We start from the raw sequence: 11,721 nt of genomic DNA, 5'->3' as shown, positions 1-11,721 counted from the left end.
TAAAAACTGGGAAAGTTCATTCACAACAGTTTATAGCTAGATAAATTAATAAACACTTTAAAAGTCTGGTAATCTGGTTGGAAGGTGTTGGGTTAAATTAAATCCAAGCTCCTTGTTTTTTCAGGGAATTGTGTGATTTTGTTTTCTATATTAGCGATGGTGCCCATCATTCCCCAGAAATTATCAGTTCCGAGTCCCCAGCTTCCGGGATTTAAGTTGTCTGGAAATAATGCCTTGCAGTTTTTGTTTTTATAGACAGAGGTTCACTCTCTAGCCCCGACTGGCCTCAAATTCAGTGATCCTTCCTAAGCACTGGGATTATAGATGTGAGGTACCACACCTAGACACCTGCAGGGGTTTTTTGTTGTTGTTGTTTTGTTTTGTTTTGTTTTGTTTTTTTCGAGACAGGGTTTCTCTGTGTAGCCCTGGCTGTCTGGGAACTCACTCTGTAGACCAGGCTGGCCTAGAACTCAGAAATCTGCCTGCCTCTGCCTCCCTCCCAAGTGCTGGGATTAAAGGCGCGCGCCACCACTGCCCGGTGACACCTGCAGTTTTGAGGGCTATTGGGTGATTCTAAAGCGTAGCCAAGAAGTGGGGAGTCCCGGAGGTGTGCTCAAGCAGAGGTAGCAATGTAGTTCAGGAGTGTGGGACAGTCTTTTCATCTCAGTGTTCTCAGCTCCAGCTTTGAATGCTGTGGACCGCCCTGGAGCCCGCCGACCGCTTGTGGTTTTGCTCAGGGACACATACAACCAGATAAAATGATTCTCACTGTCGCCCTTTCCTTTTGTGAGGGTGAAGGGACATGGAGCCCAGGCGCTCTACCCTCCACCGGTTTCTTAAATCTGATGCTGTAACGACAGAGACTAGAATATATTTTCAGTAAACAAACCCAATGAGCAATTCATCTCTTTCAATTGAGACGGCGAGTGACCCCCAGGTGACCCAGGGTCACTTTTAATCCTAGCAAGGGGTCACTGAAAGACAATTCTGCTTCTGATTTGTGGGTAGAGCCTCTAAACAAGATCCAATTGGCGGCCCGGGCGCAGAACCAATGGATACCTCGGGCCAGCCCCAATCAACCAGCCACTTTCCCTAACAAGGTAGCACCGGGGCTCAGCCGGAGTGACGTCATCCCGTAGTCCCACCCACCGGGGGCACGGTCTGTCACTCAAACGCATTCAGCGTTCTCACCGGTTCCTGAAGAACAGGCGCAGACTCTATTCTTCACTTCCTCCTTGGCTCCGCCCAGCTCGTTCCTGGGGGCGGGATGATGGCCGGAGAGGGCGGTGATGCGCATGCACGGAGAGGAGCGGAGGAGCTGGAGCAGAGGGCTTGTCTGAGTTACTGGAGGCAAGATGCAGGTGAGTGTGGCGAGCTCGGGATCTCAAATCTGCGGTCATTTGGCTTGGTGGGCTCGATCTAGATCTGGAGTCGGGCCTACACGGATTATCGAACTCAGCGGACTGCGGGGAGGCCGCGCGAGAGGCCGGGCGCAGGCGCACTGCGAGAGGGCGGGTGCTGTCCCTCCGGACTCGTGGGCTGGGCGCTCCTGCTCGGGTGCGCCCTGCCCCGCAAATCTCTGCCCTTCGGTGGCACCCGATTCTGCGGTCCTCCTCCGGGCCTGATAAAGGCCCCGGCCCTTCTACTATCTAGAGCTGACTCTACCCATCGTTCCATTGGAGTGCTTTCTGGTTTCCAGATCTGAACTCTGGGGCCCCCGACTATTGTTAATTAATAATATGAAGAAATGTAGAACTTCTTAGCTTTTTTTTCTTTCTGTTTTGAGCTGGAATTTGCTGGTAGTATTAGACAAAACTCCAAAGAAAGTATTAGAAAATGGCATTGAAATAGCTTTATAGAGCAAAAGTCTGCGGCAGCCACTTTGTCACCAGCCTTCTCTGGCTGTGTTTAAGAATTCTGAAGAGGCTGGATGGAGGGTGGACGGAGCTTGTAGTTGTGGGCTCTGGCTTGAGAGACAGACCTTGAAGACTGGAGGAGGTGGCCATCTACACATTCAGCATGCCGGCCACACCTACATCTGGGAGGCAAGAGCAGGCGTGGGTAAAGGGACACGCCTAGTATTTAGTGCTTACTAAACATTAGCCATCAGGAGTGACTCTGGAGTAAGGTGTCTGCTGTTCTCAGATTTATCCTTTAGACTAAAGCTGTAGGTCTAGCCTCAGTCTTCCTCTTCCCCAAGTCTACTGCAGCCTCTTAAGACAGTTGCTCAGAGTGTCACAGTGTCTTTGCTTTGGGGCCTTTTGCATTTTCAGGTCCCTCTGCCTGGAATGTAAACTTCCTTCTGTCTCCACTTCCCTGTTGTTGGAGGAGCGGAGCTCAATCTTCCTCAAAGAGAAGTTCTCAGCACTCAGAGTTAAAACTTCTTTAATTAGTGCATAGCTGTGGCCTGTTGTTTAGAGAGGCCCAGCTTCAAGCATACACCCTTCATGGTGTACGTAGGGTTAGCCAGTCATCTCCTGGCGGTCTTTTCGCTGATGCTGAAATGTGCAGGTTTCTTGTTAAGACAGCATTTACTGTATCGTTGGCGGTCAACTTCTCAAGGAAGGGGAGCTGGTAGATGTGCACCCCTCTGAGAAAACAGGAAGGGCTAACGCAGGTCTAGAGCAGGGGGAGCCAGTGTCTTAGGGTCACTACTACTGTTATAAAATCTCGCTAACCAAAAGCATCCAGGGGAGAAAGGGTTTATTTGACTGTACTTCTGCATCACAGCCTATCGCTTAAGTAAGTCAGGACAGGAATTCAAGCAGGGCTGGAATCTGGAGGCAGGAATTGATGCAGCAGCTGTTGGGGTAGGGAGGTGAGGGAGGTGCTGCTTACTGGCTAGTTCCTCATGGCTGGCTCAGACTGCTTTCTAATAGACCCCAGGAGCACCAGCCCAGGGGTGGTCACTTTGACAAGGGCTCTCTCACCATGAGCTGGACTCTCTCATCAATCACTAGTTAGGAAAATGCCCTACAGGCTTGCCTGCTTACAGCCCAGTCTTCTTGGAGGCATCTTAAAAAAAAAAAAAAAAAAAAAAAAAAAAAAAAAAGGTTTTTTTGGTTTTGTTTTGCTTTGCTTTGTTTTTTTCCGAAACAGGGTTTCTCTGTATAGCCCTGGCTGTCCTGGAACTCACTCTGTAGACCAGGCTGGCCTCGAACTCAGAAATCTGCCTGCCTCTGCCTCCCAAGTGCTGGGATTAAAGGCCTGTGCCACCACCGCCTGGCAAGGTTTATTTATTTTATATGCATGTGAATATACCACTATTGCTCTCTTCAGACACACCAGAAGAGGGCACCAGACCCTATTAAAGATGGTTGTGAGCCACCATGTCGTTGCTGGGCATCGAACTCAGGACCTCTGGAAGAGCAGTTGGTTTTCTCTAGCCCTCCTAGAGGCATCTTATCAACTGAGGGTCCCGTCCTCTCAGATGATTGTAGCTCGGGCTTTTCATAAGATGATAACCTACGATCTGTAGTTCAATTCAGAGGCAGTTCCTTATTTAGTTTTCTTATTCCTCTGTAACCTAATATTTCCTAAGTAAGCTTGTTAATCGAACTTCATAAGTTAAAGCTTGCTGTTTTCTTTTTCTCCTTCATCCTTGGCTGACTCCGTACCACCCTCATATAATAATTACACGTCCTCTCTGGAGCATCCGTCTCTGTGAACACAGTCCCTGTAATCCTGTGGACCCATAACCTGTTTCCCAGTCACTTGACACAGCTTGTCTCCACAACAGTATGCAGCTTGCCCACATGCTCATTAGCAGCCTCCCTCTCCATCCTGCCTCTAGCCTGTGAGAACCACGATCCTGTATGATCCGCTATGCTTTCTAGTGCTTCCTTCTTAGTTACCGCCCAATTCAGTAACTTAACCTACTCAGTGTCTCCCTTAGGTTTCTATTGCTGTGGTAAAACACCATGACCAAAAGTAACTTAGGGAGAAAGGGTTCCTTTCATGTTACAAGCTCTCAAGTTCATCTTTGAGAGAAGGCACTCAAACGGGGCCCTGGAGGCAGTGTGAGGACCAGAGATCGTTGGAGGATTGTTCTTACTGGTTTGTTCCTCCTGGCCTGCGCTGTTTGCAACTTCAGATATTTCAGGAGCAGCTGCCTAGGGTAGCATTGCTCAAGGTGGACTGGACCCTTCCACATCTGTCAATCAAGATGATGCCCTCACGGGCCCATGTACAGGCCGGTCTGATTGGCTGTTTTCTCCCTTGAGGCTCCCTCTTCTTACATGACTCCAGTTCGTGTCAGCTTGACAATAAAACAAACCAACAGAACTAGCTACCTAAAATCCACAGACAGCATCATGTCATCGTGAGACCTCAGAAAAGCCAGGGATGTCTCTAGTCATCCCATGGCTTTATGGTCAGATTCGCTTTGGGAAATGTCATACAAATTTATTACAGTTTAAAATAAGACTTATTTAACTTAGGAATGAGCATGCTGGACAGAAGTCAGGTCAAAGCCTTGCTTTTGGTATTGATGCCAATCTGCATCAATCTGCATTTACTCCAACACTGGCTCCTCGGGGAGACTAAAATGGGGGGCCGTCCATCCTAACCCAGAGTAGCTTGAACTACCTGCTCACCACCTTCCCCGTTTGTCACTTTATGCCTTCTCTCCTGGCCTCTGCCCTCATCACCTCATCATGTCCTTGTCGTCACCTTTCTAGGACCCCAATGCAGACACGGAGTGGAATGACATCCTACGTAAAAAGGGCATCCTTCCACCTAAGGAGAGCCTGAAGGAGCTGGAGGAGGAGGAGGTGGAGAAGGAGGAGCGGCTCCTCCAGCAGTCAGTGGGTGAGCTTACTCTATCTTTTCCTTTGTTCTGTTTCTATTGGAAGCAAACCACCAACTGCTGTAGTAACAGACTACTGGGCAAAAGCAAGAACCGGGAGGCAGAGCTGGAGCACCGGCATCAAGGCTGTGCGTGGTGGATAGACATGTGACTCGCAGAGCTCCGAGTGAGCCACCTGCAGCCCATGATCCCTGTCTGTCATGAGCACATGACTCTGTTCTGAGCTTTACTTTCAAACGGTATCCTAGAAATTAAAATCTTTAGTGTCTGTGGTACTTTCTTAAGGTTGTACTTTATTAATCTTTGTGGACTGGTTAAGAATACTAACATAGAATAGTTTATTTGATTTTGGGGAAGCATAAGATGTTTGAGAAGCATGGTGTCCGAGAGAGGTTTTCTTAAGGTCTCTCCACATGCCTCACCCAGTTTTGGTCCAGATGTGCTTGATCCCAGCTGAATCAGAATGTGTATGAGGCCAAGCAGAGAGATGTGGATGAGAGATGCCTTTGCCCTGTTCATATGAGAGTGCTCATTTAGAGGAAGATGTTTTAAGGTGTATCCAGCTTATATTAATTGCGTGATTTTTGTGTGTTGGGTGTTGTTCTGGGTAATGGGGATTTAGACACAGGGCCAACAGCAGTCTATGTCTTTACATTTCAGAGCAACAGATGAGCAGTAAGGTTAGGAGGGTGGGGCAGGGGATAGATGCTGTCAGTTGGGCAGAGGGGGCCTCAGTAAGAAAGTGAAATCTGAGTAGACCTGAAGGAGGTGAGGCAAATGACTTGAGTAGAGAGGTGGCCTGAGATCTTAGCTTATGAGGAGGTCTTGGTGTCAGGGAAAGCAGTAGAGAGTTCACAGCGCCTCCAAGGACCCGCCCACTTGGATCTGGAATCTTCTGGTAGAGAGCCTAGCTTTTAGCAGCACCACCTTATTGAACGTGGTCGTTGGCTGGTAGTGCAAAGTCAAGGAGTAGGAGGACCAGTCTAAAACCGGTGCAGTGATTCAGGCAAGCCACACCATTGGCTTGGACTGGCATTGTGGTAGAGCTCATGACAAGTGCTCAGAGCATGTTTTGAAAGAGGGCCAACAGAATTGGGGATGAATCCCAGTGTTGTGTGAGAGAGAAAAGAGAAGAAGGCTGCCTGGCTTGAGCTGTCTGAGGGGTAGAGGTACCATGGGCAGGGCACAGAGGCTTACAGCCAGATCAGCAACTGTTTAGGACACAGTAACGTGGAGATTTTTTATGTTATATGTGTATATGTCTCTGTGGGTTTGCGTCTGAGTGCAAGGTCTGCAGGGTTCAGAAGAGGGCATTGGATCCTCTAGAGTCACAGCAGTTGTGAACAGCCTGACATGGTGCTAGAAACTGAACTTGGCTCCTTTGGAAGAGTAGTGAGTACTCTTAACCACTGAGCCTTCTCTCCAGCCCAGCTGGAGATGGTAGGCAGGGAACTGGGTTTGTTTTTACTGAGTTAGAAAAGTCATGGCTGGAGGCATACATTTTGGGAATTGTCAGCATATTCCTGGTATTGTGGGATTAAATTAATTTACCAGGGAAGATACGTAGATAATGAAGAAAAAGGGCCAAAGAACTGGGTCCTGTTTTTTTTGGGGGGGTGGGGGGGGGAGAACAGGGGGTGGCAGGGTGTTCAAGACAGGGTTTCTCTGTGTTTCTCTGTGTATCCTTAGCTGTTCTGGAACTCACTCTATAGACCAGACTGGTCTTGAACTCAGAACCTGCCTCTGCCTCCCGAGTGCTGGGATTAAAGGTGTGTACCACTGCTGCCTGGCAGGTCCTGAACTTTAATCAACAAAGTGTTCAAGGCATTGGACAGGTATATGACAGTCCTCAGAGTAGGGAATGGTGGCTTGCATGAGATGTTATTTATCACTCAGTTAAGAGAATATTGCCTGACTTGATACCAGGAAGCAAGAATATTTATCACAATAAAAATAAGATGCAGATTTCTGTGCAGTTGGCTACATGGAAAGATAGGGTTGCCCACCACCTACAAGAAACTACCACTGGGGACGTTTCGGGGCTGGTGCAGTGATGGTGATTAAGAGCACTGGCAGCTCTTGCAGCAGACCTGGGTTTGGTTCCTAACACCTGTATGGTGGCTCATTCCTGCTCATGTCTGTAACTCCAGTTCTGGAAATCCAACACCCTCTTCTTTTAAGACATGCATGTGGTACACGTATGTATATGCATGTAGGCAAAACATACATGAATAAAAAAAACCTTGTTTGTTTTGAGACTGGATGTCACCAGCTGGCTGGCCTCAAATTTAGAATTCCAGCTGTGCCTACCTCTGCGGCACTGGGGTTAAAGGTGTGTGGCACCACTCCTGGCAACAACTAAATCTTTAAAAAACAAAAAAGACCAGGAATGATGTGATGATCACCTGTAGGAAGGATATGCTTGCTTATGGAGGGCCTGCTGTCTTCCCAACCTGGGATGATGTGTGTTCAGAGAATGACCTATGATAGCCATGTTTTTGGATTTGATTGGGTGAGTTTATTAGGTATACAGAAAACCAAAGTAAAAGAATAAATAGCAGACACTATGCAGGTAGCAAACTGTTAACAAAGTGTGTGTGCTCAGAGCATCCAGCAGAAGTCAGCCGAAGAAGAGTTTTTTGGGTGGGTCATAGTGTCTGCCCAGGTAAGGCTTCCAGGTAAAGGGATAAACATCAAAAACAGAGATGACATCATCAAATCGGGCACTCAAAACATCCAGTGGAAACTGGCTGAAGAAACTGAGGCAGTCAGCTGGAGTTGCCAGTTGAGCTTTCGTTCCATGGCTGACCTGGTTCTCTTTCCTGCTGCTGCACTTCAGTACCATGGGATACATCAGTGGTTCTCAGCACAGGGTCGAATACCAGGTATTTACATCATGATTCATGACAGTAGCAAAATTACAGTCATGAAGTAGCAACAAAATAATTTTACTGTTGAAGGTCACCACATGAGGAACTGCGTTAAAGGGTCTCCGCATTGGGACGGGTGGGAACCACTGGATAAACGGTAGTAACATCCATGAGGAATGACTCACCTCCTGGCTGTTCCCACGGACACAGACTTAGGGGCACCGTGCAAGGGGCCATGGAGGACAATGAGAGAGAAACATGCTTAGGTCTGAAATAGGGTGGGAAACGACCCCACTTCTAGAGCCAGCCTCTTAGCAACTCAGATAGCACAGGACAGTTTACCAATATACTGTAGTGATACAAGACACATTAGGACACCCAGCTCAGGATTATGTCCCCGAAGACCAGAGCAGGCAGGTAATGTGAATGTGACTCTTGTTTTGTGAATCTGGGAAACTTGTCATTTATATCCTTACAGAGTGATGTGGCAGTGAGGACGGTGGTGGGTCTGTCCTTTTAAACAGTAACGTGTTTTCTGTCTCCAAGGGCAGGGGCCTTTGGGAGTTGATGCACATACGTAGGGAAGACGCTAAGTGTGTTTGTTCATCTTTCCATTTTTATGCTGTGAATGAAACTGAATCCAGTGAAAACATATGAGGACATGACTCTGGAAGAGCTGGAGGAGAACGAGGATGAGTTCAGTGAGGAGGACGAACGAGCCATCGAGATGTACCGGTCAGTGCCAACTGCCGGCCGCTGGGGCTGGGTGCTGGCTTGGGTGCCACTGAGATAGCATCAGGGAAGGTCTTTAATTTAACAAAAGTAGTAAAGATTTTGACCAACTACTCTTAGACTTTTGCCATGAGGCAAATCAATAATCTGGATCTTGAGGGATTTTGTTCTGAAAGATTCGGGTGCTCTGTCATGCAGACAAGTGTGCTTTTGTATTTAAATGCTTTCTTCCTTTTCCGCAGGCAGCAAAGGTTGGCTGAGTGGAAAGCAGCTAAGCTGAAGAATAAATTTGGAGAAGTTTTAGAGATCTCAGGGAAGGACTATGTTCAAGAAGTGACGAAAGCTGGAGAGGGCCTGTGGGTGGTCTTACACCTGTACAAACAAGGGTGAGCTGATGCTGACCTCCACGTACTCTGTAAATGTGGCTTTGAATCTGTCCTCAGTCTGTGTGAAGCTTAACCTATAGAAAAGGTTTTGGGTTTATGTTTTTGTTTTGTTTTTAATCTGCATTTGTGTTCTGTGTTTTTGTAGCTGATTGACCCAAACTTTAATGCTCGGTTTTCATCTTAGGACTTTTAAAATAATGTTTGTGAGTAATGTGTGTCTGCTAAAAGCATAGAACAAGACTTAAATTTATTTGATTTAAAAAAGAATTCTGCCAAGTATTGTAGTTCACACAGGTAATCCCAGCGTGAGAGGCTGAGGCTCGAGAACTAAGACAGAGTTCAAGACTAGCCTGGACTACATAGCAAGTTTGAGGGCAGCCTGGGTTACATGGCAAGATCCAGATCTTAAAAAAAACAAACACACAAAACAAAAAGAGAGTTGCCTATTCCTGTAGAGGAATTGCATTTCAGAAGTCTGTGAACCTGATGACTTGCAGGTGATCGGGCAGAACAGATAGCTGCTGAGTGACGCCGAGGCCTCCACGGTTTTCTATACACATCACTGTTCTTCACACTCACAGGGTGCTTGTTTCTAAGTCACTTGAAGGCAGGTAATACTTGCTGACCTACTTCACACATATCCTGTGTTCTCTTCAGTGTTCAGAAGGATGTAGCAGTTTTCATAAACTACCAAAGCTGTTTTCTCAGGTGGACTGTAAAGTTGGATTTGGAGGTATTCACCTTCTCCGAACACACTAGAATGGCTGTGTGTGTGTGTGCGTGTGTGTGTGCGTGTGTGTGTGTGCGTGTGTGCGTGTGCGTGCGTGTGTGTGCGTGTGTGTGCGTGTGTGTGTGTGTGTGCGTGTGTGTGTGTGTGTGTGCGTGTGTGTGCGTGTGCGTGTGTGTGTGTGTGTGTGTGTGCGTGTGTGTGCGTGTGTGCGCGTGTGTGCGTGTGTGTGCGTGTGTGTGCGTGTGTGTGCGTGCGTGTGTGCGTGTGTGTGCGTGTGTGTGCGTGCGTGTGTGTGTGTGTGCGTGTGTGTGTGTGCGTGTGTGTGCGTGCGCGTGCGTGTGTGTGCGTGCGCGTGCGTGTGTGTGCGTGTGTGTGCGTGTGTGTGCGTGCGCGTGCGTGTGTGTGCGTGTGTGTGCGTGTGTGTGCGTGCATGTATGTATGTATGTATAAAAATATGAATCCATCCTGCCGTAGCAAACATCCTGTGAGGTAGTCATGTCAGTAGAAAGACCACTGGGCTTCCCCCTGTCTTCTCACATCACAGCCGCTCTGTTTTCTCTTCCTGTATTCCAGGATTCCCCTCTGTTCCTTGATAAACCATCACTTGAGTGGACTCGCCCGGAAGTTTCCTGATGTGAAATTTATCAAAGCCATTTCAACGACCTGCATACCCAATTACCCCGACAGGAATCTCCCCACAGTGTTCGTCTACCGGGAAGGGGATATAAAGGCACAGTTCATTGGTCCTCTGGTGTTCGGTGGCATGAACCTGACCATAGATGGTGAGGGCTCTGGAGGGTTTGAGGGTATTGTGAGGGGTGGGTGGGGAACTCTCTCACAGGAATGCCAGCTTCAGTGACACATGTTGCAGTAATTAATTAAAAATGGCTGTTGGTCAAGCAGACTATCTAAGCTGCAGTGGCTCTGCCTAGCTCAGCCACCATGTTCTGTGGCCAGAGGCCATGTGCACGCTGCAGCTAGAAACAGCCAGCCAGAGACACCAGCCCTGCCACCCACGAGATGCCAGTGTGGGAGATGGCTCTGCCAATCTTCCACACTGTCTCCACAAGGCTGGGCATTGCCCAGACCATCCAGCCAACCACACAGGCTCGATACAAATGAGACTCTAATGCTTAGATTATCCAAAGGCTTTATATGTTTGGTAATGATCAATAACAGTATTCCCACAAAATCAGAGGTGTAACCCAATACCCAATCTAGATATACCAACTTCCTTTGACTGCTAGAGACAGGCACACGTCCACTTCCATTTCCTCCCCCTTTCCTAGCTCCTCCTCTTCCTCTCCTTTCTTCTCCCACCTTAGCTCCTCCTACAGACACACACATTTGCCTCATCTCTGCAGAGTCACCTGGAACATTGAGCTTTGGGTGGGACCCCTTGAGGGTGCTGGTGCCTGATGTGATTTGCTTTTTCTTTGTCTCCAGAGTTGGAGTGGAAACTGTCTGAGTCTGGAGCAATCAAGACAGACCTGGAGGAGAACCCCAAGAAACCCATCCAAGACCTGCTGCTGTCCTCAGTGAGGGGCCCTGTCCCCATGAGGAGGGACAGTGATTCCGAGGGCGACTAAGATAGCAGTGATATAACATTTGAACTTTCTTGATATGACACATTGTCTGGATTTTTAATAAGGAGGGAAAAGCAAAAATTTATCATCTTGGTTTTTAACCTTTTTATAATTATTTAAATTTTATACATTTCAGATATAATCATTACTGAAAATTTTTTAAAAAATTGCTGGAACTCTTTAAATTAATAATGTTTCTTTAAGAGAAATTTAAGCAAGCTATTATGTCAACATACCTATGTTTTCCTATATGTATTTCAGCAAACCGTGAAACTGTTTAGTATTTTTTTGACATGCAATTATATAGAAAGGAATGTAGGGTTTACAAATATAATGCGAATAAATTAAGTTAAAAACTATTTTAAAATAGTGCAAAAAATGAGAACTCAGCTTTATAACTAATTTGTGGGTCGTGACCCGTTTGGGAGCCACATATCAGATATTTACATTACCATTCATAACGGTAGCCAAATTACAGCTAAGAAGTAGCAATGAAGAAAATGTTATGGTCAGGGTCACAACAGGATGAGGAACTGTATTAAAGGGTCACAGCGTTAGGAAGGTTGAGGACCACTGACTTAGAGTGGATTTTTGCACTAAAGAGAGGGAC

At 47.2% G+C, this 11,721-nt stretch overlaps 1 protein-coding gene across 1 annotated transcript; it reads left to right on the top strand.

The window, feature by feature from the left end:
* Positions 1-1,244: 1,244 nt before the first annotated feature.
* Positions 1,245-11,470, top strand: Pdcl3 (phosducin like 3). Its single transcript, XM_034522044.2, has 6 exons — positions 1,245-1,361; positions 4,680-4,809; positions 8,322-8,412; positions 8,652-8,795; positions 10,099-10,307; positions 10,972-11,470. Exons 1-6 carry the CDS (start codon positions 1,356-1,358, stop codon positions 11,112-11,114), a joined length of 723 nt encoding a protein of 240 aa, XP_034377935.1. The 5' UTR covers positions 1,245-1,355; the 3' UTR covers positions 11,115-11,470.
* Positions 11,471-11,721: the final 251 nt, after the last annotated feature.

Source organism: Arvicanthis niloticus, chromosome 17, assembly GCF_011762505.2.
Source record: "Arvicanthis niloticus isolate mArvNil1 chromosome 17, mArvNil1.pat.X, whole genome shotgun sequence".
Classification (NCBI taxonomy): Eukaryota; Metazoa; Chordata; class Mammalia; order Rodentia; family Muridae; genus Arvicanthis; species Arvicanthis niloticus.
The sequence above is the reverse complement of the archived record's forward strand: the minus strand, read 5'-3'. Positions and strand labels throughout refer to the sequence as shown.